We start from the raw sequence: 18,893 nt of genomic DNA, 5'->3' as shown, positions 1-18,893 counted from the left end.
ATATTCAGCCGCTGTGCAGCTGACTGCTTTGGGAAATGCCTTGGGGTCCCATACTAACCTTACAGCTCACAGACTCCATCATATTTTATTCCCAGGGAGGCAAGACAGAAGAAGTGCCAAAATAACTCATGAACAGTTATAAAGGACTTGTGAAGCAGCAGAGGACAAAGCTGTATGGCCCACAAGTTTTAATTGTCCTGAATAGTACTAAACTACATACCCTTCCTTGCATGTGTAAGAGACCGTGTTTCCGAAAGTAAAGTTATTTCCTTCTATAACCGCATCTTTGATGGCAGGAGGAGATCCACAAGAGATAATGCTGCAAGCTGGAGGTGTGCTGTTCCAGTTCCCTGAAGATGCACAGACAAGTACAGAAGGTCCCTGAAGGCTAAGACACAAAAATCATTATTAAGGCTGCTGCTACAGGCTGTGTGAACATTGAGAGCATGAGGTGCTTTCCTTATGATTTCCTGGCCCCAGCAAAGCCAGAGTTTGGAATCTTAACCATCTATTCATGAAAACACAGTGCTGATGCTATCAGAAAACTAGTTTTCAGAATGCTTTGACAAGAAAGCTGTTGGAATTAATTCGAGACCTCATGGTACTTTGCACACATACCCTAAATTCTGCTGTAGTTTTGACCATATTTGAGTAGCAAAAGGTCATGGAAAATTTAAATATTTATTTAAGCTTAAATCACCTTTCCTATGAAGAGAGGGCTTGTTCATCCAGGAGAAGACTGTGGAAATACTGCAGCCCCCCAGTAATTCAAAGGAGCTTATAAGCTGAAGGAGACTGATTTTTTACATGGTCTGATAGTGATGGGATAGGAGAGAATGCTTTTAAACTAAAAGGGAGGAGATTTAGGTTAGATGTTAGGTGGAAATTTTTCACTCAGAAAATGGTAAAGCCCTGGCACTGCTGTCCAGAGAAGCTGTGAGTGCCCCAACCCTGGAGGCGCTCAAGGTCAAGTTGGATGGGGCCCTGGACAGCCTGATATGGTAGGTGGCAGCCCTGCCCAAGGCAGAGTGTCTGGAGCTGGGTGGGTTTTAAAGATTCTTCTAAACTATTCTATGATTCTATGTTTCACTGATGTTCAAGTTGCACACCATCAACACTCTGACTATCCAAAGACTAGCAACCACACCTTAGACTGAGACCTGATTTACTCAGGTACTTAAACACTGTATTTACTCAGAAAACTGAGTGAATGGATTAAATGTTTACCAGATGAGCATACCTCACATACCTGCCTGCATCTGGACAGGGGAATGCTTGCAGCAGGAAAAAACAAAAAAATAATCAGACCTAGAGGTCCATATGAGGCCACTTTTTGTCAAAGTACATCTGCTAGATACAAGCAAATATCAAGGACAGGCAGCAACTTGCAATTAACACCATATCCTTGAATACAACATGGCTGTATTCATTTGTAATTGCAGCTCATTAGAAATGTGTTTACAATGTATTTGATTACAAATGTAAAACAGAGTAAATGACTACAATGAACGACTACTGCAGAGCTTTTGAGGAGTAAATGAATAGCAGAAGATTATTTCACTAAAGGCACTTTGCAGTGCCTTTATACCAAACATAATACTGCATACGCTCCAAAGCCTATTAGGTGAATGATAATCTTTAAAGACAAATGAAAACCTCCAAAAATAATGAATACTGATTTCCAAATATTCAAGAGTTGCATTTGAGCTTAATAGTATAATTAAAGCGTTGCATACATGCACACATCTACGTGTGTGGCAGAACCTGAACAATCTCGACATACTTCAGTATGAAATGTAGGAACTACTTCCAAGATTTAAAGAAATCTTTCATGAAAGAAATCTTTCATGCCACTGAAATTTGTCTCGAATGTTCCAGCATTTACCTGTATCCATTGTCACAACTGTATGATACAGACGAAAGGTAGGTGGTGCCAGTGAGTGTGTATTTTCCATTGCTGATATCCTGTGGGCTAGGGCATGTTACCATTTCACAGGAGGGGGGAGGATGGTTCCAAACACCACTAGCAAGGCACATAATTTCCTTTTCACCCACTATGCTGTACCCATCTTTGCACCTGTATGAGAAAAAAAAGAATTGCTATCAAACACAGAGCCTCTTATGAACTTTTATGGCCTCTAATTGGCCACGCCTTTCTTGCCTTCATTGCTCATTTACTCTCATTTACCAGCTTTCTCTACAGGGCACTGAAAATTAGTATGCAAGTAAACATTCAGCTTTACCAATGAACAGCCACAGTTAAAACCAAGTATCTCTCATTTACTTTAACCCCAGCTCGTCCTTCTCCTTTTATTTCCAACACTTTCTGATTTTCTGCTAGAGGCTCAATTAATTATTAACATGAGACATCAAACATTAAATTCCTACCTGTATGTCACCTTATTGCGGTATGTAAAATTTGAGCCCCTAATGGCACTGTTCTCTGGAATAATGGGACGACCACAGGATATAGCTTTAAAAAGACAGGATCACAAGAGAAGTTGATGCAACATGAATTAAAACAAAACAAAACAAAACAAAACAAAAACAAACAACAGAAAACCAGAATTTTATTTATTTTCACTAGATAGGTTTGAGGAGATCTAAACCCCTCAGAAAAGCTGGGCTCTTGGATAAGCTGTAGCTGACACTTAAGGCTCTTTTATGGAGAGATTTGACTAACTGGAAATAGGTAGCTAAACTGTTCCACATACCGTACACTTTACCATCATCAGAACTTCATCTCCACTTCCTCCTAAGGACAAAATCTTTCTTTTTTTTTTCTTTCTTTTTTTTTTTTTTTTTTCTTTTACAACCCTTCCTTTTACTGTTGCTTCACCTCATTAGTTCTGATTTTTATAAAACAATTTTCACAACTGTGTCAAGCATGTCTATGTGCACCAGCATGTTGCTTCTTACACCGAATCATTGTTGATACTTTTTAAGACATTATTTTTCCACAAGCTGCTTGAAAACAGGAGGCTGGGTGGAAAAGAAAGACATTTTTAATGCTTGCATTAAGAAAAAGGTAATGAGATGAACCTACACCTTTGATACTTTGGAGAATCTGCAGAAGCATTCCACTGTGAACATGCAAACTGTCAGAAAAACTTTAGCTGGTGCTTACATCTCTTAAGACAAAAGAGACTTCAATCTTGTGATTCAAGACTGTTGGAAAAACATTTTCATTAGCTGTCATGGTTTCTGAAGGCTCTAAACTACTACTCTTCCCCCTTTCATCTCTACACTGATGGACGTTACGATCAGCATTCGCCCCATGAGCTACACCTTCACAATATGGTATCGAGTGGCTCCACTCTCCAGACTCCATGCATGTAAGTTTAGTCACTCCGGTCAGCTGAAACCCTTCTTCACAAGAAAAAGCTACTTGACTGCCAACACTGTACTTGTCCCCATACACATGGCCATTTGCTGGATTTCCTGGATTTCGGCACTTCACTGGTTCTGAGGAAGAAGAAAGAAAACTATTAATGACATCACTAAGTACGAGGCTTAATGAAAAGTTTTAGGAGATATTCCTGGGGATTTTCCAAAGGTGAGAAAGCGGAACTCATGGAAAACATCCACAAGCCAATTCCAAGCAAGCTGGCTTTTCCCTGTTCTCTCTGTTAAGTGACAGAAACTAAAGGCTCATGCAAGTAAGCTAACCTTGATAAAGCACTCTGTTTCTGAGTGTAAATACTCTGGTTGTTTGCACTCATTGTCAGAATCAAATAAATCTAGCAGTCACTTATCCTGCCATGAGAGAAAGCTCACTCCTATGTGTCCAGACCTCAACTTGAAATTGGATCAGTCACCTTTTATTCCAGACTGTGCCACTGTGTTGTCATCTTTACTCAAAGACACCTTGCTGAATGTTTCCATAGGCAACTCAACCCCTACTCAAATGCAAATATTTATTACACAGCTCTACTCCAAAAACTGGCACATACTGCCATCCCCAGCATATGTGCTGTGTGTGCAAGAGGGCATGTGTCTTGTAACAGAATCCAAATGACATTTTTGTCAATAATGGGGACACTTAATCACAGCCTTGTTCAGTCCAAAGTGATTAGATGTAGAGAGCATGCTTCTACCTCCCTACAATCAATTAGTGACAGTTTTTTTTCCACAGCTGAAGACAGTGGCCTATAGAGAGTTTTGGAAGGCTAGCATAATGTTTTTCTTTCCCATACCTGCACATTTTTTACCATCTCCTGTGTAAGGTGGGATGCAGGTGCAAATATAGGATCCATTTGTATTGAGACAGGATGCATGCTCATCACAGTCGGATCCAACAGCGCATTCATCAACATCTACAAAAAAGAAACATAATAAAGATGTCATTAGGATGGTATTTGTAATACACATTGCTTCAAATTTCTGTTTCGGCATCAAAAGAAGTTGCTTTAATTTGCATAATTAAAAATTGATTACTTCAGTCGCAGCTTTGATGCCTCAGCAAAAACATTTAATTTTTAAATTAGTATTTATGTTTTCCAGGCAACTTACTATAAACTATTGTAAAATGTGAGAAAACTGAAGAAAAATTCTTGTTAATATTCAATCAATGCTTCCACAAAAGTATTTTGTTTTAAAGCAGTGAAAGAACCTTCAGTGTAACTCATGCGTTGTTGTCTGCTAGTTTGGACAGACACTAAAAGGGATCACTTTTGCATGAAAAACTCACTTAGAAATCCTTTAAACCTCAAACCCACCAAACGTTAAGACATGAAAACTTAGTCAATAGGGGAAACATTTTGAACCATAAAACATCAGAAAAGACGCATCTTTGCTGAAGAGACTTGCACTAGACCAGGAATGAGAAGTGTCTGCAGTTGATGGGAAGTTAAAATGTGTTCAAATGTGTTAACTATTTATATGATAACAGAACTTAGAAATGCCAATTGATAATTTATACTCCATGTCACTTGGTATTGTACAGTAAAAAAATCCCTGAGCCCAAGTTACTTCATATGAGATTTCAAATCCTGACTGAAGTGTTCTTGATAAAACAATGGGTCATAAATCGCAAGGGATGAATTTCAAAGTATCTCATTGAAAAATAGTGGTGACAGAAATTATTCCTCCTATAAACCAGAGCACTATGAGATAGAAATGTTCTTCATTTCAAAATCCTTCCACAGGACAGATGATCATCTTTGCCCACTTTGAGGCAAGAAAAAGCATTGCAGTTAAAAAACCAAGATCTTCTGAATCAGTGCGTTAACTCCTCACTGATGAAGGAGTCTAGCCAGCATGAAAGATCCTAACAGTGCTATGAAGAGAAAGGGAGTTTCTCTCTGACATGCAGAATGAAAATCAAAGCTGTTGCTAATTACACAAGCAACAGGAGAATGCAAAATACTACCACAGCAGAACTTGAATGACTGCTCCTCCTGTAGTTTCTTTTAAGACAAGGAAGACTGGAAGGACACTGAGTCATGCGTAACAGAGCAAAAGAATACTGTAGGGTATAGGCGTATGGCATATGAGTCAGGTTTTGTTAATTCCTGACTTGAGAGTGAGTAAGAAAAGCAAATGATAGACCAGGTTTTTAATATAATTTTTACTGTTTTCATTTTCCTCATCTGTTCTTCTCTAGCAAAGAGAAGACATCTAGAAGGTGAAGCACGGGGAATTTCCTTTCCCAAATCATTCTTCCTACTGCAGAAATACTGAACTATGTGGACAGCCGTGAAACATTTATTCTGAGTCTGGTCATGTTTATGCATTTGATTAAAGAAAGGAACAACAGGCTGTCTGGTCTGTTGGGAGGTTCCTAGAGTCCCAAAGGACTAGATGCTATAAAACACGATGGATCCTGCTCTAAAGAGAATTTTGGCAGAACTAGAAGGCTTGACTTTTGATCATTTTGACTGAAGACATAACCAAGTTTTGTAGCTGCACATTTGGACAAAGCAGTCAAAACAAACATAAACACTGACAGGTTATTACTCTGTAACTTGTATTGGGCATAAACGAGGCAGCAGCAATTTGAGTACAGTCTGTATTCCAGTGGGGATCTACTGGAGACATGGTCTTTCTAGAAGACGTCTTACCCTCTGTATGCAGCAGAGTGCTGGTGTCTCACCTTCCAGCCCCTAAATCTACATCTGGTACCTCAGACCCAGCTGACTAGGAAGGAAGTTAAGGTATGGCAACTATGTGAGCTGTGTCCACAACTGCACTCCCAGCCTACTCAGTGCTGTAGCTGCTTGCTGACAGGCATGCTGAAGAGCAGGGAAATGCCGACTTCAGTGGCAGAAAATGCAAGGATTTCAAGACTAAGTGAATCTGAAGGTAGAGAGGCTGGGAGTGCAATGCAGGCTTATTAGGTATGGAGTATAGAGTCTGGGACAGGATTGAGAAAGGAAGGTACCAGACTGGAGTCCTGGCTTGACACAATGCTGAGCCTGTGATTTATGTGAGTATTTTGTAATGTGGTTTCTGAGATTCTGCCTAGTTTTCACAATGTCAGAATGAAACTGTGCCCAAGCCCAAGAGCATGCAAATACAAGATGGACAGTCCATGCAGCAGTACACATGGTATGTCTTACCAAGACACGATGGTGAAATGCTGCTCCAGCTCCCATTGTCCTTGCAGAACATCTCAAAGTCACCCAGCAAATAGTAGCCACTGTTACACTGATAGGTAATGGTGCTGCCAGCAAAAAAGTCCTCAGCAGCATAACCACCATTCTCTAAAGGTGGAGGCACTCCACAGCTGATTCCTGCAACGTGTGTGAAAAAAAGGGACAGATATTAGCAGAGCAGACACAAATTGATTTTAGAATGATTTCACACTGGAGCTACCATCACAGTTTTTTTTCTCTGGAACAACTGTGGAAACCCATTTGCAAGAGGGCCCAGAATTTTTCTGAAGTAGCTGATTGATTACAGGTAAAGAAGGGTCTTACTTTTTCTCAGCACTTGTCAATCAGAGACTTTCCAGCTCCTGACATTCTGCTAGTTTTGGAAGAGAAATCTGTGACTAAGATCTCAGTAGATGTCTTTTAGTCACAGTTCCCATGATAATTAACAATCTTTAATGGGCTTCAGGGAAAAAGGAAAACTAGGCTTGTATGGAGGTTCCTGTTAATTCCCTTTACTGAAAATCAAACTTAGTATTACTGTGACTGAACAGTGCAAAATCAGCAAACATTACTACGAGGTCACAGTACTGAACTGAGATCACAGAGAGACTAGAACTCCTGGCATATAACCCTTAGCATCTCTTTGAGTGTAGTAAAAAAATCTCTCCAGATCCAAGCTGATTTATCACCAAATCTCTGATTAGTTTTCAGATCACGCATTAACTTACTTCTGGAGCTGATTTACTGTTCTGTTGAAAAGAGAAATGTGGTCAGCTCCACCGTATGCGACTACAGTCACATGTGCAGTCACAGAAGAGTAGATAAAAGAAAAGGAGAAGACAGGAGTATGTATCCAGCCTAGTTTCCTAGAAGAAATTCCAGAAGTGTCTTCCAGAACTGTCTTCTAAGTCCTGGCAGAAGTATTTGTTGTCTTTAAAGAAATTAAAATACACTAACACACAGGATTTTTTTCAAACTACACATTCTCAGTGGCACTTGAAACTCACAGACTCTCTAGTATTTCCTATGCATCTCCCACATTCCTGGTGCTATGTGGAAGGAAAGCTCAGAATATCATTTTGCTTATCTAAATGGATTCACCTATGCCAGTCACTAGAAACAGACTAAAAAAGCGTCAGAATCTGATCACAGTGTACTTCCTGCCCAGTAAAACTTGAGTTTAGATTTAAGCATGTTTTTATATGCTGTAACATTGATGGATTCAGCCACATCATAGTTATAGGGATAAAGAGACCATGAATAGCATTAGGGTCCAAATAGAAGTCTAGGTTTCCTAATCCTGCCATTCCACTGAGACAACTCACTTTCGCAGCGTGGAAAGGGTCGTGTCCACTGTCCCATGTTAAGGCAGTGCTGAACAGAGTTTCCCACTATCTGGAAGCCTGGGTCACAGGAAAGGCTGACTTTTGACCCCGGCTTTAAATCAGATGAAGAGGCACGCAGATGTGGTACGGATCCTTGCAAAGATGGACAATCTGTGAACAGAACGCATGCATACAGTAAGAGATATATCTGTGTGCTCAAAGAACTACATTTCTTATCTGATGGCTTGATCCTGTGTAAGTTTGAGATGTGTTATGCTATGATACATCCTGCTTGGATTCAAAGAGTTTTAATAGTCATCAAAATACAACACAAGAAAAAGAATCTGTAGGAAATGAGGTGAGAAGGCAGTAGGTATTTTAACACCCAATTATTTTTGTAAGAAAAGACAAATAAAGCCTCCTTCTGACCAATCACCATCTTTACTCCTCATCTCAATTCAGGAAGTAATAAATATCTGTCAGAGATTCCAACGAACTTTTGTTACAAAACTGTGGAATTTGAGGAATGAAGGACTGAATATTCCAGCTATTAAGTTATCAAAATAATTTATTCAAGGTTTGTAGGACAAAGGCTGCAAACTAGCATATTTAACCTCATAAAGTAGTCTTACAACACTGTGCAGAAAAAAGGGTTCTAGAAAATAAAGTTCTAACCAGCACAAAATATACTCTTGTAATCTATCTTCACTCTTCCCATAACTCCTGGAAGGAAATCTGGCCAGGCTAGCACATTTCCTTTTTGGAGTTCTTCTGGACAGGATGTAGCCAGAGATTTTACCTATGGATTTAAAACAGTTGATTAGGTGCTTTTTAAGGAACATGTTAGAGAAGAATATTAAAAAAGAAATATCTTCCATGTCTGCATGCAGTATTAGAACAAATCATTGAACCATGTTAATCTCTCCTAGCACAATAATTAATTGTTATTCTGTACTTATAAGCCAGCTAGCTATGGATAGGCCTGTGCAGAGGTAATACCTAGAGGAGTATTTGTCACACAAGCTAAGTATAAAAAATGATTCCTGAAAAAAGTGCCAGTGAAAGACATGGGCTTTGAATTCACTCTGCATTACTTTTGCGCACTGTAAATCCAGGAGCAAAAATGAAAGTTCCAGAGTGTGACTGGGATAAAGTTGTATTATTGCCACACAACTATCCACTACCTTTCCCCCTACCCAGGAGAGAAGTAATAACATCTTTGCCACAGAACTACTGAAAAAACCATACAAGCCCTGAGGAGGTCAAATATGCAGTAGAAGGATAATGAAGGATTTCATGTTCTTTTAAGATATTAAAGGGGGAAGTGATCTGTGGAGAAAAGACAATTATTCAATTAAGAGAAGATGTTAGTAATTAGGCTACTGAGACTACTTCCTATTCCTTGTCTCTGCTGTGCTGGTGGGTTATTCCAGTAATTCTCTGTTAGTGAGAAACAAAAAGTTTACTCCTGCCATAACTCCAGTCAGGCTGATCAGAGTCTAGAGCAAGCTTAGCTGGAGAAGGCTGTTATCTGCACTATTTGTACAGAGACCATCTCAAGTATCTCACTTACAGTCTGCGCTGATGGAAACAGCTAAGAACAAGGGCTGCAAAGCATCTGCCAGGAATTTTCAGGGAGATTTTTCCAGTGTGGACCAAACAGATGTGGGATCTGCCCATCAAGGTCAAATGGAGGAGAACGCTGGGCAGGAAGGGACCTCAATCATATGAAGATATATAAAGATATTTCTGCTGCTATTCAGGGACAAAAGAATGAGTCTATGCAAAATAAATGTGCATGTAGATAAGCAACTAAAGCATACAAAGAGAATCTTAGAGCAGATTTAGCCTTTTTGTTATTCACAGCAAAACATATGCATGTCACCCCACTTTCCTATATGGCAAAGCATAGGATGGTAAGACTTACTGAATAGCTCTAGCTGTCTAGTATGAAACTGGTAATAGCAGAGATAATGGTAGTGACTTAGTATCACAACCTTTATATTGAATGAGGTAAAAACTTAAAAGGATTATTATTCGGCTTAGTTTCCTGAACGGTTTCATATCTTTTCAGATAAGTAATACAGATACAGGCAGGACTTTCTTCTTCACTACAGATATACTGCACTTGAAGTAAATCTGAATTTTAACCAGTCTCTCAACAGCATTAGAGAGAGGTGGACACTGAGAAAGACTCAGAAAGTCCCACATAAAGACATTGGCGTGTCTTGTAGAATCACACATATACTCATTAGCTTCCTCACTGCTAGTGCAAAAAGCTCAGAGATTTGATTTGGCATTTTACTACGTGGAGATCTCAAAGGCCAAGAATAGCAGCAGATTAGTTCTGGGCCCAGCAGGAAGCAAAAGTATTGCAGAAATGGACAAAGAAACAGTAATGAGATTTGGATGCTGGAAGCAAAGATTCAGCTTTACTTCTTTTCTGTTTCCTGATCATTTCATTATTTTGGACCATGGACAGAACAGTGTTATAAACCACCAAATAATGGTACGACTGTTAAGGTTATATCAGGAAAAGAGCTCCTTTCCCCACAGAATGCCTCTGACTTTTAACTTAGTCTTTGATACTCAAGTGTTACCAAGTGATTCATAATTTCTGTCTGACCTTCAGGTACGAAATTCTACTGTCTGGCAATAACAGAGATAAGAGTATTCCTTCTATATGAATAGTGCAACAGCCAGAAAACCAAGTGAGCAGTTATCCCCACGCATCAGCACTTAATAAACCACAGTGAAAGAGCTGCTACAGACTGAAGAATTGTGAGGTTGCAGTTGGACTTCAAGAAAAAATATTCACTTTGTGGATAACCAAGCACTGAAACTTGCCCTTGTGAGAGGCTGTGAGATAACTGCCCTTGGAGACATCTTTTGATACACTGTGTCTTTTAACTCCCTGGAAATTTAGTGCCAAAATTGCATTTTGGTACCTGAGTAAATGCAGACTAATATTCAGCTTAGATCACTATGCCCAAACACTGCAGTAAGGTCTCACCTGCTGTGGAGACAGGACATAGTCCCAGATATTGAGCTGACTGATGGAGCCAACAAAAGATTCAGCTGGATTGAATCCCTCTCCTTTCTGATCTTGCTCTTGTCCCAGCACAAGTGCACCGCCACCTAAACTCGGACAAGATTAGAACAGGGACAGGAAACAATATCTTAAAGCAGCAATCCCCACAGGAAGAATGAACAAAAAAGCGAAATTGTGCTACCCTATGTTATTAGGACATTCACAGTGTTGGCTCTAGGACAGTTTCTAGTCATCATTTACTGTGAAGTACATTACAGTGCAATGCAACACATGGTTTTGAGCAGGAGAGGCATATTTCACAGCGCCAGCTTGCGCTTCCTGCCTTCAGGAAAGCTTAGATTAAATTTGAATCCAAACCTTGAGAAATACACAGATTATTAGAAGAGAATCAACATTCCAACATGCCACATAAATTAAATTTCCTCACATATACTACTTGGATGTGCATAATGTAAGCCACAGGAGTATGCACACCATGGGCAAAGAGTAATGGAGCCTACAAGTTCAGGGTCTTATCTCTGGAGATAACTTCAGTGTTATAGGAAAGTAGATGGAAAACCACGGTGTAAACAGACTAATATGCTGCTTTTTCCTTTTTTTTTTCCTTTTTCCTTTTGGTATGAGTGTTCTTCTAAAGTTTGTAAAATCTGAAGGTAGTGGTATGAAAGCACTAACAAAAACATCTCTCTCTGCAGCAGTTTAATGTCAAGCCATCCACAGCAATTTGATGCCGAAGCTGTTACTCATTTCCTGGTCTTCCGATATTACTGTAAAGACTACTGACCACAGAAAACAATGAAATAACAAAATCCATTTTGATAGGATGAAGCACAAACATAACTTTAGGGAGACATCAGGGAGTAACAAACAGGAGAAGACTAATCTGATGAACTTTCAGCATGTTTCTACCGGAAAAGTCAGTTTACTTAAGGTTCTTGAGTGAGAAACATACTCTCTCAAAGCCATTCCAGAAGCTGCTCAACATAGACTCCTTTGTGGACCAACTGTGCCATCCTCAAAAGAAGCTACCTACTACTTTAGCAAAGAAATGTGTACTTGATCTTCAGTAAGACTGAAGGAATAACAGTAGCAAAGAAGATCCTTGCCTAAATGTTGGAAACATACTAAAATACCAAAATTATCATTTCTCTGGAGGCACAGAAAATTCTGAAAATAAAAAAAAAAATTTAAAAAAATTAGGCAACAGATCTGGTGCAACACAAACAAAGCATACCAGGGATTTTTGAGCCAACAGAGAGCCCGCTGCCTCCATCAGATAGCTTTCCATCAATGTACACTCTCCATGCCCCATCCATGCATGTCCACGTGACCGCAATGTGATGCCAATTACCGTCATTCACTGAAGGGCAGTCTGTGATTCTCTCTTTTCCATTTACATACAGAACCCAACTGCGTAGAAGGAGGATGAAAGCAGACTAAATTGCATGCAGCAACTTGAAGAACACGGCCAGTCCCACATGACTCAAAGAAATGCTATTTGCTAAACAAGATGTCTGCGTCATACAAGAAATCTCTTCAGAAGAATCTGTACCTTCTAAGCAAACTATGACATGCATACTCGACTGAAATATGTAATGTGTTCCAGTACTAAAACATGTTGATTCAAGTTATGGCTGCACAGCACTTTCCTAAAGTTTTCACTTGGATCCTCTTTTGCCTTTGGCACCACATCACAACCTGAATGCTAAACTGTAATTTTTTACAATTACTGTTTCAAGGTGTCATTTAAATGATGTAAATGTAGTCCAGACAAAAAAAATCTGCTTCTTAAGCTTCACTCTTTTCTTGTCACTATTCTTATACTTAGCAAGAAATGGAGGAAATGAAACAGTGAGTAAACAAAACAATGGGGCCACTTCAGGTCAAGTTTGCATGCAGCTTTCCTATCCCAAGACAGGCAAAGCTGAAATTCAAGTCCATGCTGGCTATGTTTTCTTTATCAATTCCAGACATCTTGAATGTTAAGAAATGCAGAATAGCAGTTTACCCATTGTAGTCAGTCAGAAGAAATGCATTATCGCTTCCATTTTCCACTGCATAAGAAATGGGAGTTCCGTAGTTGGTGATGTCAGTGGATTTCATCCAGAATGTACATGTGATGTCACCAAGTGATGGAAGAACACCATCAAGCATAACGTACCCATGGATACCGGAGACTTCAAAATCAAGATTGAAACCAGAGGACTGTTCTGCAACAAAGATAAAGAGTTTTCAGAGCTACATTCCAGAAAACCCAGAAACAGTACTGAATGGATTCTCATCAAACGTAAGGAAATGGAACAGAACCCATCTACAGAAACTGTTCCCTTGTTTCTAAGAATGAGAACAAACATACAATAGTCAAACATCAGCCACCATGTAGAGCTTTCTACATCTAAAAAGCACAAAGGTTTTGAAGAAATGCAACTGAAAAAGCAGCTGACAATCTAACAAAGAATGAACAAGAACCTTGCACAGCACTGGATATGCTTCTCAGTCTCCAGACAAAGAAATGACACAACCATCTGCCATCCAAAAGCCCAGAAAGGTGTGATCAGCTTGTGCCATTTCATGCACAGGAGTTGGTGTACAGAAAGCAGCAAATGAAAAAAAGTGTTTTTTTCCTGAACTGCAATATACCGCGCCAGTGTAGAATGCTTCTGCATTGCACATATTTAATGCAGAGGAGCATGCATCATCAGAATACTGCATGCAAATGTACCATCTGGAGCTCTCCTGAAAGCTGGGTGTTACTTAAACTCAGACGTAGCATGTGGTCCAAGAGATCTATATGTTCTCTGCTATCTTTGCAATATCAACATGATTTCTCAAATACTGTTAAAAGATTCATCAACTACTAGTAAAACAGTATAATTTTCATGGTTTGGCTAAAAGACAAATGGAGTTTAGTGCCATGATTGTGTGGTGTAACTTCACCATTACTGATGGAATTGTGCCAGATGTGACACAATTTAGCTGTCTGTAAGAAAGTTAATACCCTTAGTACTTCTAAAGCTGAGACTTCTGGGCCCTAGTCACTACATCTACACTGCAAAGTACTGCAAGAAATATCAGAAAAACAAAGAGCTAATTAACTCAAATACACAGAGCACACACAAATTACACCTGATAGAAATAAAAGGTCATAAAATTATACCTGTACTTTAGAAAAGAAATGCATGCAGATATGACTTAGCACATACGGTGTTACTTGCTTGCAACTGTATGTATTAAAGCTGCAGTAACAGAGGCTTCACTTGGCCTTTCAGAGTCCCACCACCCTATCTGCTTTCTGAGAAAGTGGTATGAAATCAGTTCATCAAGTGCAAATTCTACCCAGACACTTAGTCAAGCCACCTTTTTTCTGACACTTGTTCCTGTGTACCTGTTTCACACCTGCTGCCTGTAAAGCCAGGAGGACATTTACAAACGTACGAGTTCAGGGCATCCACACAGGTGGCATGGTTTAAGCAGGGGCTGGAGGCACAGTCATTGATGTTCACTTCACAGTTTTGTCCTGTGTACCCTGTCACACACAGACACCTGTGAAGGAAAAGAGAACACACTTTAAATGTGTTTTCTGTAAAAAAAATTCCAGCTATAAGACCAGGTCTGCAAATGGGGAGGCCATATACTGAAAGAAGAGCAGAATGTATACTACAGAATAAATGCAGTTTTATTTTGTTTGTTCCTTTTAAGTATGCTTGCATGCTATCAGCTGATAGGGCTGCAGCATTTTCATTTTTATCAGGGATAATATAATAGTTAAATCCATTTCTTCACACTAAACTAGGAAGCTTTATTGTTGGATTCCCATGAGTCTAGCATGCATTCTCAAGTCTTGAGAATTACAGAACAGAGATACTTGATCCTGCAGGCAGAGAAATACTCTAAGGGAAACCAAGATATCTGAAAGGTACAAAACCTTCTGAGGCTTTGGGGAGGGAAAGGCATGTTAAAGACAGACAGTACAAGCTGGTTTGTCACTGTGATCCACAACAGAAGATTCTTATCAGTATTCATAACATATCTGAGTTCAGATACACTAGAGCATAAATAAGAATTTAAAAGATTCCAATAATGTATTTTAATCTTTTTGTTCTCTCTGTGTCATGTAGGCTTCAGAAAGGTAGTATTATCAGATACGCATCCTGCCATCAGTTACTCCAGAAGGAAGCAAGCACTTGAGATTTGAGAAAAGTGTAGTTCTTCTGGAATAAGAATACTTAAATATGTCCTGGTTTTGTCTGGTATAGAGTTAATCTTCTTACAGTAACTAGTATGGTGACGTGTTTTGCATTTGTTATGAAAATAGCAGCCTCAGTGACTGCAGACCAGTACTTGCACAGAGTCAAGGACTTCTCTGCTTCTCATTCTGCCCTGACAGCTGAATAGTTTCAGAGAGGACACAGCCAAGACAGCTAACCAGACCTGACCAAAGGGATATTCTATATCCTATGACATCATGCTTAGAAATAAAGCTGAGATAAACAAAGAGGAAGCACAGCAGTGTTGTAGAGTTACAGTGTTTGTATTCCCAGTAAACTAATATAGGATGAAGCTCTACTTTTCTGGAAATGGCTGAACATCTGCCTGTTTATGGGAAGCAGTGAATGAGTTCCTTACATTGCACTACTTGCTCAAATAGCTTTTGCCTTACCTATCAAACTGTCTTTACCTTAAACCACAAGTTTTCATGCTGCTCCCTTTTGGATTCTCTTCCTTAAGCAACAGGGAGATAGTGAGCCAGCAGCTGCGTTGGGCTTAGCTGCCAGTGGGGATTAAATCACTCAACCATGTTACAACACTAACATGCTTATATATCAAGCACTGCATATTTTCTTTGCTACCTACCTTGGAATAAAAGGATGGAGACACTACGACTTATCATCTTTGCTTTTAAAATCTCTGTTAGTGTGCCTAAAATGACCCCACTGAAATCTAAACATGTAAAGCATCACAACAGACCTGACTTTATACACTGTTTTATATCAGTCATTTATTTTTCACCTGAAGCTGTTGATACCATCTCTGCATGTAGCCCCATTCCTACAGGGTCTGCTGAGACACTCATCAATGTTCCTTTCACACAAGATGCCAATAAAACCTGGGAGGCACTTGCAGGAGAAACCACCAACTCGATCTTCGCAAACAGCTCTGTTAAGACATGGGTTTGAAAGGCATTCGTTCACCTCAGATTCACAGTGAGCACCTAGGAAGGAAAGAACAAAGTTGCAGCTGCATTTTCACAGAATCACAGAATTGTAGGGGTTGGAAGGGAACTCTGGAGATCATCGAGTCCAACCCCCTGCCAAAGCAGGTTCCCTACACCAGGTCGCACAGGTCGGGGTCCAGGCAGGTCTTGAGTATCTCCAGAGAAGGAGACTCCACAACCCCCCTGGGCAGCCTGTTCCAGTGCTCCATCACCCTCACCATAAAGAAGTTCTTGTGCACATCTGTGCGGAACTTCTTATGCTCCCGTTTCTGGCTGTTTCCCTTTGTCCTGTCTCCACACACTACTGAAAAGGGCCTGGCCTCATCACTTTGCCCCACCATGCCTCAGGTATTTATAAACCTGGATCAGGTCCCCTCTCAGTCTTCTTTTCAAGGCTAAGCAGATCCAGTTCACGTATCCTTTCTTTATAGGGGAGATGCTCCAGGCCCTTCACCATTTTAGTGGCCCTCTGCTGCACTCTTTCTGAGTGATCCCTGTCTTTTTTGTACTGGGGAGCCCAGAACTGGACACAGTATTCCAGATGAAGCCTTACCAGGGCAGAGCAGAGGAGGAGGATCACTTTCCTCAACCTGCTGGACATGCTCTTTTTAATACACCCCAGTATGCCATTGGCCTTTTTGGCCACGAGGGCACACTGCTGGCTCATGGCCAACCTGCCATCCACCAGGAACATGATTTGATTTGATTTAAGCTTAAAAAAGGTTGCCAAACATTCCTGGTTTCTAAAGGCTGTTGCCTGCTTTCCAGAAAACAGCAAATAATGGGGCAGCAGGACTGGGATTTACTCTACTATCTGAGGTAAGCTGGGCACAGCAATGTTACAGGAACTATCTTTGTAGTTGTAAATTTAACATTTATGTCAGGAATCTAAATGGATATTGCCTACTGTGTGAGTAGTTTGGGCTGAATCAGGAAATAATTAGAGTAACTATTCTGATAAACTAATGGAAAATTGCTACAGAAGACATTAAGTTTGAACCTTAAATATAAGGAGAAATGTGGAAAGTGCAAAAAAAATCATGACAAACAGAAACTTCTGTTGAAACAGAAGCTCTCTGTTACAAGATCTGTAGAATAAACTGCATGTGATTTTACTTTTTAAAAACAAATTAATTCAATTCATGTGAATTGCATCGTTCTGTCCTCAACAACCACACAATAAGTTATTGGCAAAGTCTGGAGTGGAAGACCAATCACCCTGTAGGTCTTCTGAAGCCACTGTGTTGCACTACAGATACTCTCAGAGACTGCAAGAACCTGTAGAAGCTAATACACCCAAATCAATATACCATATACATAACACATAGCAAGGAGACTGAAATACTTTGGTCAGGGAAGGAAGCCATCTTTTTGGGTTAGAAAGAGTGAAATCTGGCTCACACAAGAAATAGCGTACCTGTGAATCCTTTTGCACAAGTGCAATGGTAACCATTTTTCTCATCGACACAGTGGCCTCCATTCAAACATGGACTGGAATTACATTCGTTTATATCTTTCTCACACAAGAGACCTTCGAATAGCAAAAAGGCACAATCAACACAGTCAAGGTTTACATTGTGTTCAAATACAGAGGGCAGAACTGCACTGCAGCTCTTGAATAACAAAGGCCTAATGAGATCAAGTGATAAAACTCCATGCTTGTCCACACTGTTGAAAACATTTGAAACAGATCATCTGTATTACTGACCTGACGGGATATGGAATATGCCAAGACCACAAAAAGATTTTAAAAATACTCAGCAAGTGCTGCTGTCAATATATGGATGGACATAAACTTAACGAGGGAGTCCATTTCTGGTGGAAAATACCAGGTCTTATTTTTAAATCTCCTGCCAAATGATGTTCTCTAATAGTTTACTTTTATATTTAGAAATTAAGTACTTTGGCAAAGTACTTCAGCATGTCAGTATCCCCACATATTTCAACATCTCTGACATGCATGCATGTGACTGTTCTTTTTATTTCAAAAGTTACTCATGTGCAGTACAACTTTCTTCTACTCTATATATCTGTCCGGTTTCCTGTTATGGTTCTATTTAGCACTGCCCTGTTGTTTTCTGTTATCTACTTAGCACAGAAATAATATGTTTCTGAAGAAGAAACAATTAAATTACCAGAATAGCCTGGCTTGCAATGACAAACAAAGGACCCAATGCCATCTTTACACACTCCATTATTGTGACAAGGAGAGGATTTACATTCATCCATTTCTGTTTCACATTTCAAGCCTAGAATGCAAAATAAAGGTTTGAGAATATGGAAACAAAACAGGAAATTGTTAAAAAACTCCGGAAGCTATGATTACGTAATGTAGCAAAATATGATTATCATAGAATCATAGAATCGCCAAGGTTGGAAAAGACCTAAATGATCATCCATTCCAACCATTCACCTATTACCAATAGCTCCCACTATTGGTAATACTATCAACTGTGAACATTAGTAGACGTAATCTAGTTACCTTTTTTTTTATGTTGCATTTTAACAATGACCTGAGACAAAAAGCTATTAAAAAACTATGAAAAATATGAAACAGTCTGATCAGTTCCAGAGGGTAGCACTTAATATTCTATCATGACTAACACATCAGGAACTTCTTGGTAACAAGTCATCTGTTTGCACTGGAGCAGCCATGAAACTGATAGGAAGAAGAAAAGGAATATCTGGTGGAATTAGCTGTTCAC

At 39.6% G+C, this 18,893-nt stretch overlaps 1 protein-coding gene across 3 annotated transcripts in view; it reads right to left on the bottom strand.

Moving 5' to 3' along the window:
- The window catches only part of SVEP1 (sushi, von Willebrand factor type A, EGF and pentraxin domain containing 1), a 115,832-nt gene that overhangs the window by 30,124 nt on the left and 66,815 nt on the right, over nt 1–18,893 (bottom strand). For 2 of the 3 annotated variants that reach the window (XM_015849871.3, XM_015849872.3), the window contains exons 22-36: nt 18,324–18,437; nt 17,606–17,719; nt 15,984–16,185; nt 14,359–14,516; nt 12,982–13,183; nt 12,208–12,383; nt 10,935–11,059; nt 8,597–8,720; nt 7,922–8,092; nt 6,561–6,734; nt 4,197–4,316; nt 3,289–3,465; nt 2,389–2,473; nt 1,886–2,077; nt 221–388 (exon numbers count right to left, since the gene is read on the bottom strand). In XM_015849871.3, coding sequence (XP_015705357.2) covers nt 221–388; nt 1,886–2,077; nt 2,389–2,473; nt 3,289–3,465; nt 4,197–4,316; nt 6,561–6,734; nt 7,922–8,092; nt 8,597–8,720; nt 10,935–11,059; nt 12,208–12,383; nt 12,982–13,183; nt 14,359–14,516; nt 15,984–16,185; nt 17,606–17,719; nt 18,324–18,437 — 2,302 coding nt within the window. Of the gene's footprint in view, nt 1–220; nt 389–1,162; nt 1,275–1,885; nt 2,078–2,388; nt 2,474–3,288; nt 3,466–4,196; nt 4,317–6,560; nt 6,735–7,921; nt 8,093–8,596; nt 8,721–10,934; nt 11,060–12,207; nt 12,384–12,981; nt 13,184–14,358; nt 14,517–15,983; nt 16,186–17,605; nt 17,720–18,323; nt 18,438–18,893 lie in introns of those variants that run through there. The other variant, XM_085530196.1, reaches the window with a different exon arrangement.

The sequence above is a fragment of the Coturnix japonica genome, chromosome Z (genome assembly GCF_054131305.1).
Source record: "Coturnix japonica strain WE chromosome Z, WE-NBRP24, whole genome shotgun sequence".
Taxonomy (NCBI): domain Eukaryota; kingdom Metazoa; phylum Chordata; class Aves; order Galliformes; family Phasianidae; genus Coturnix; species Coturnix japonica.
The sequence above is the reverse complement of the archived record's forward strand: the minus strand, read 5'-3'. Positions and strand labels throughout refer to the sequence as shown.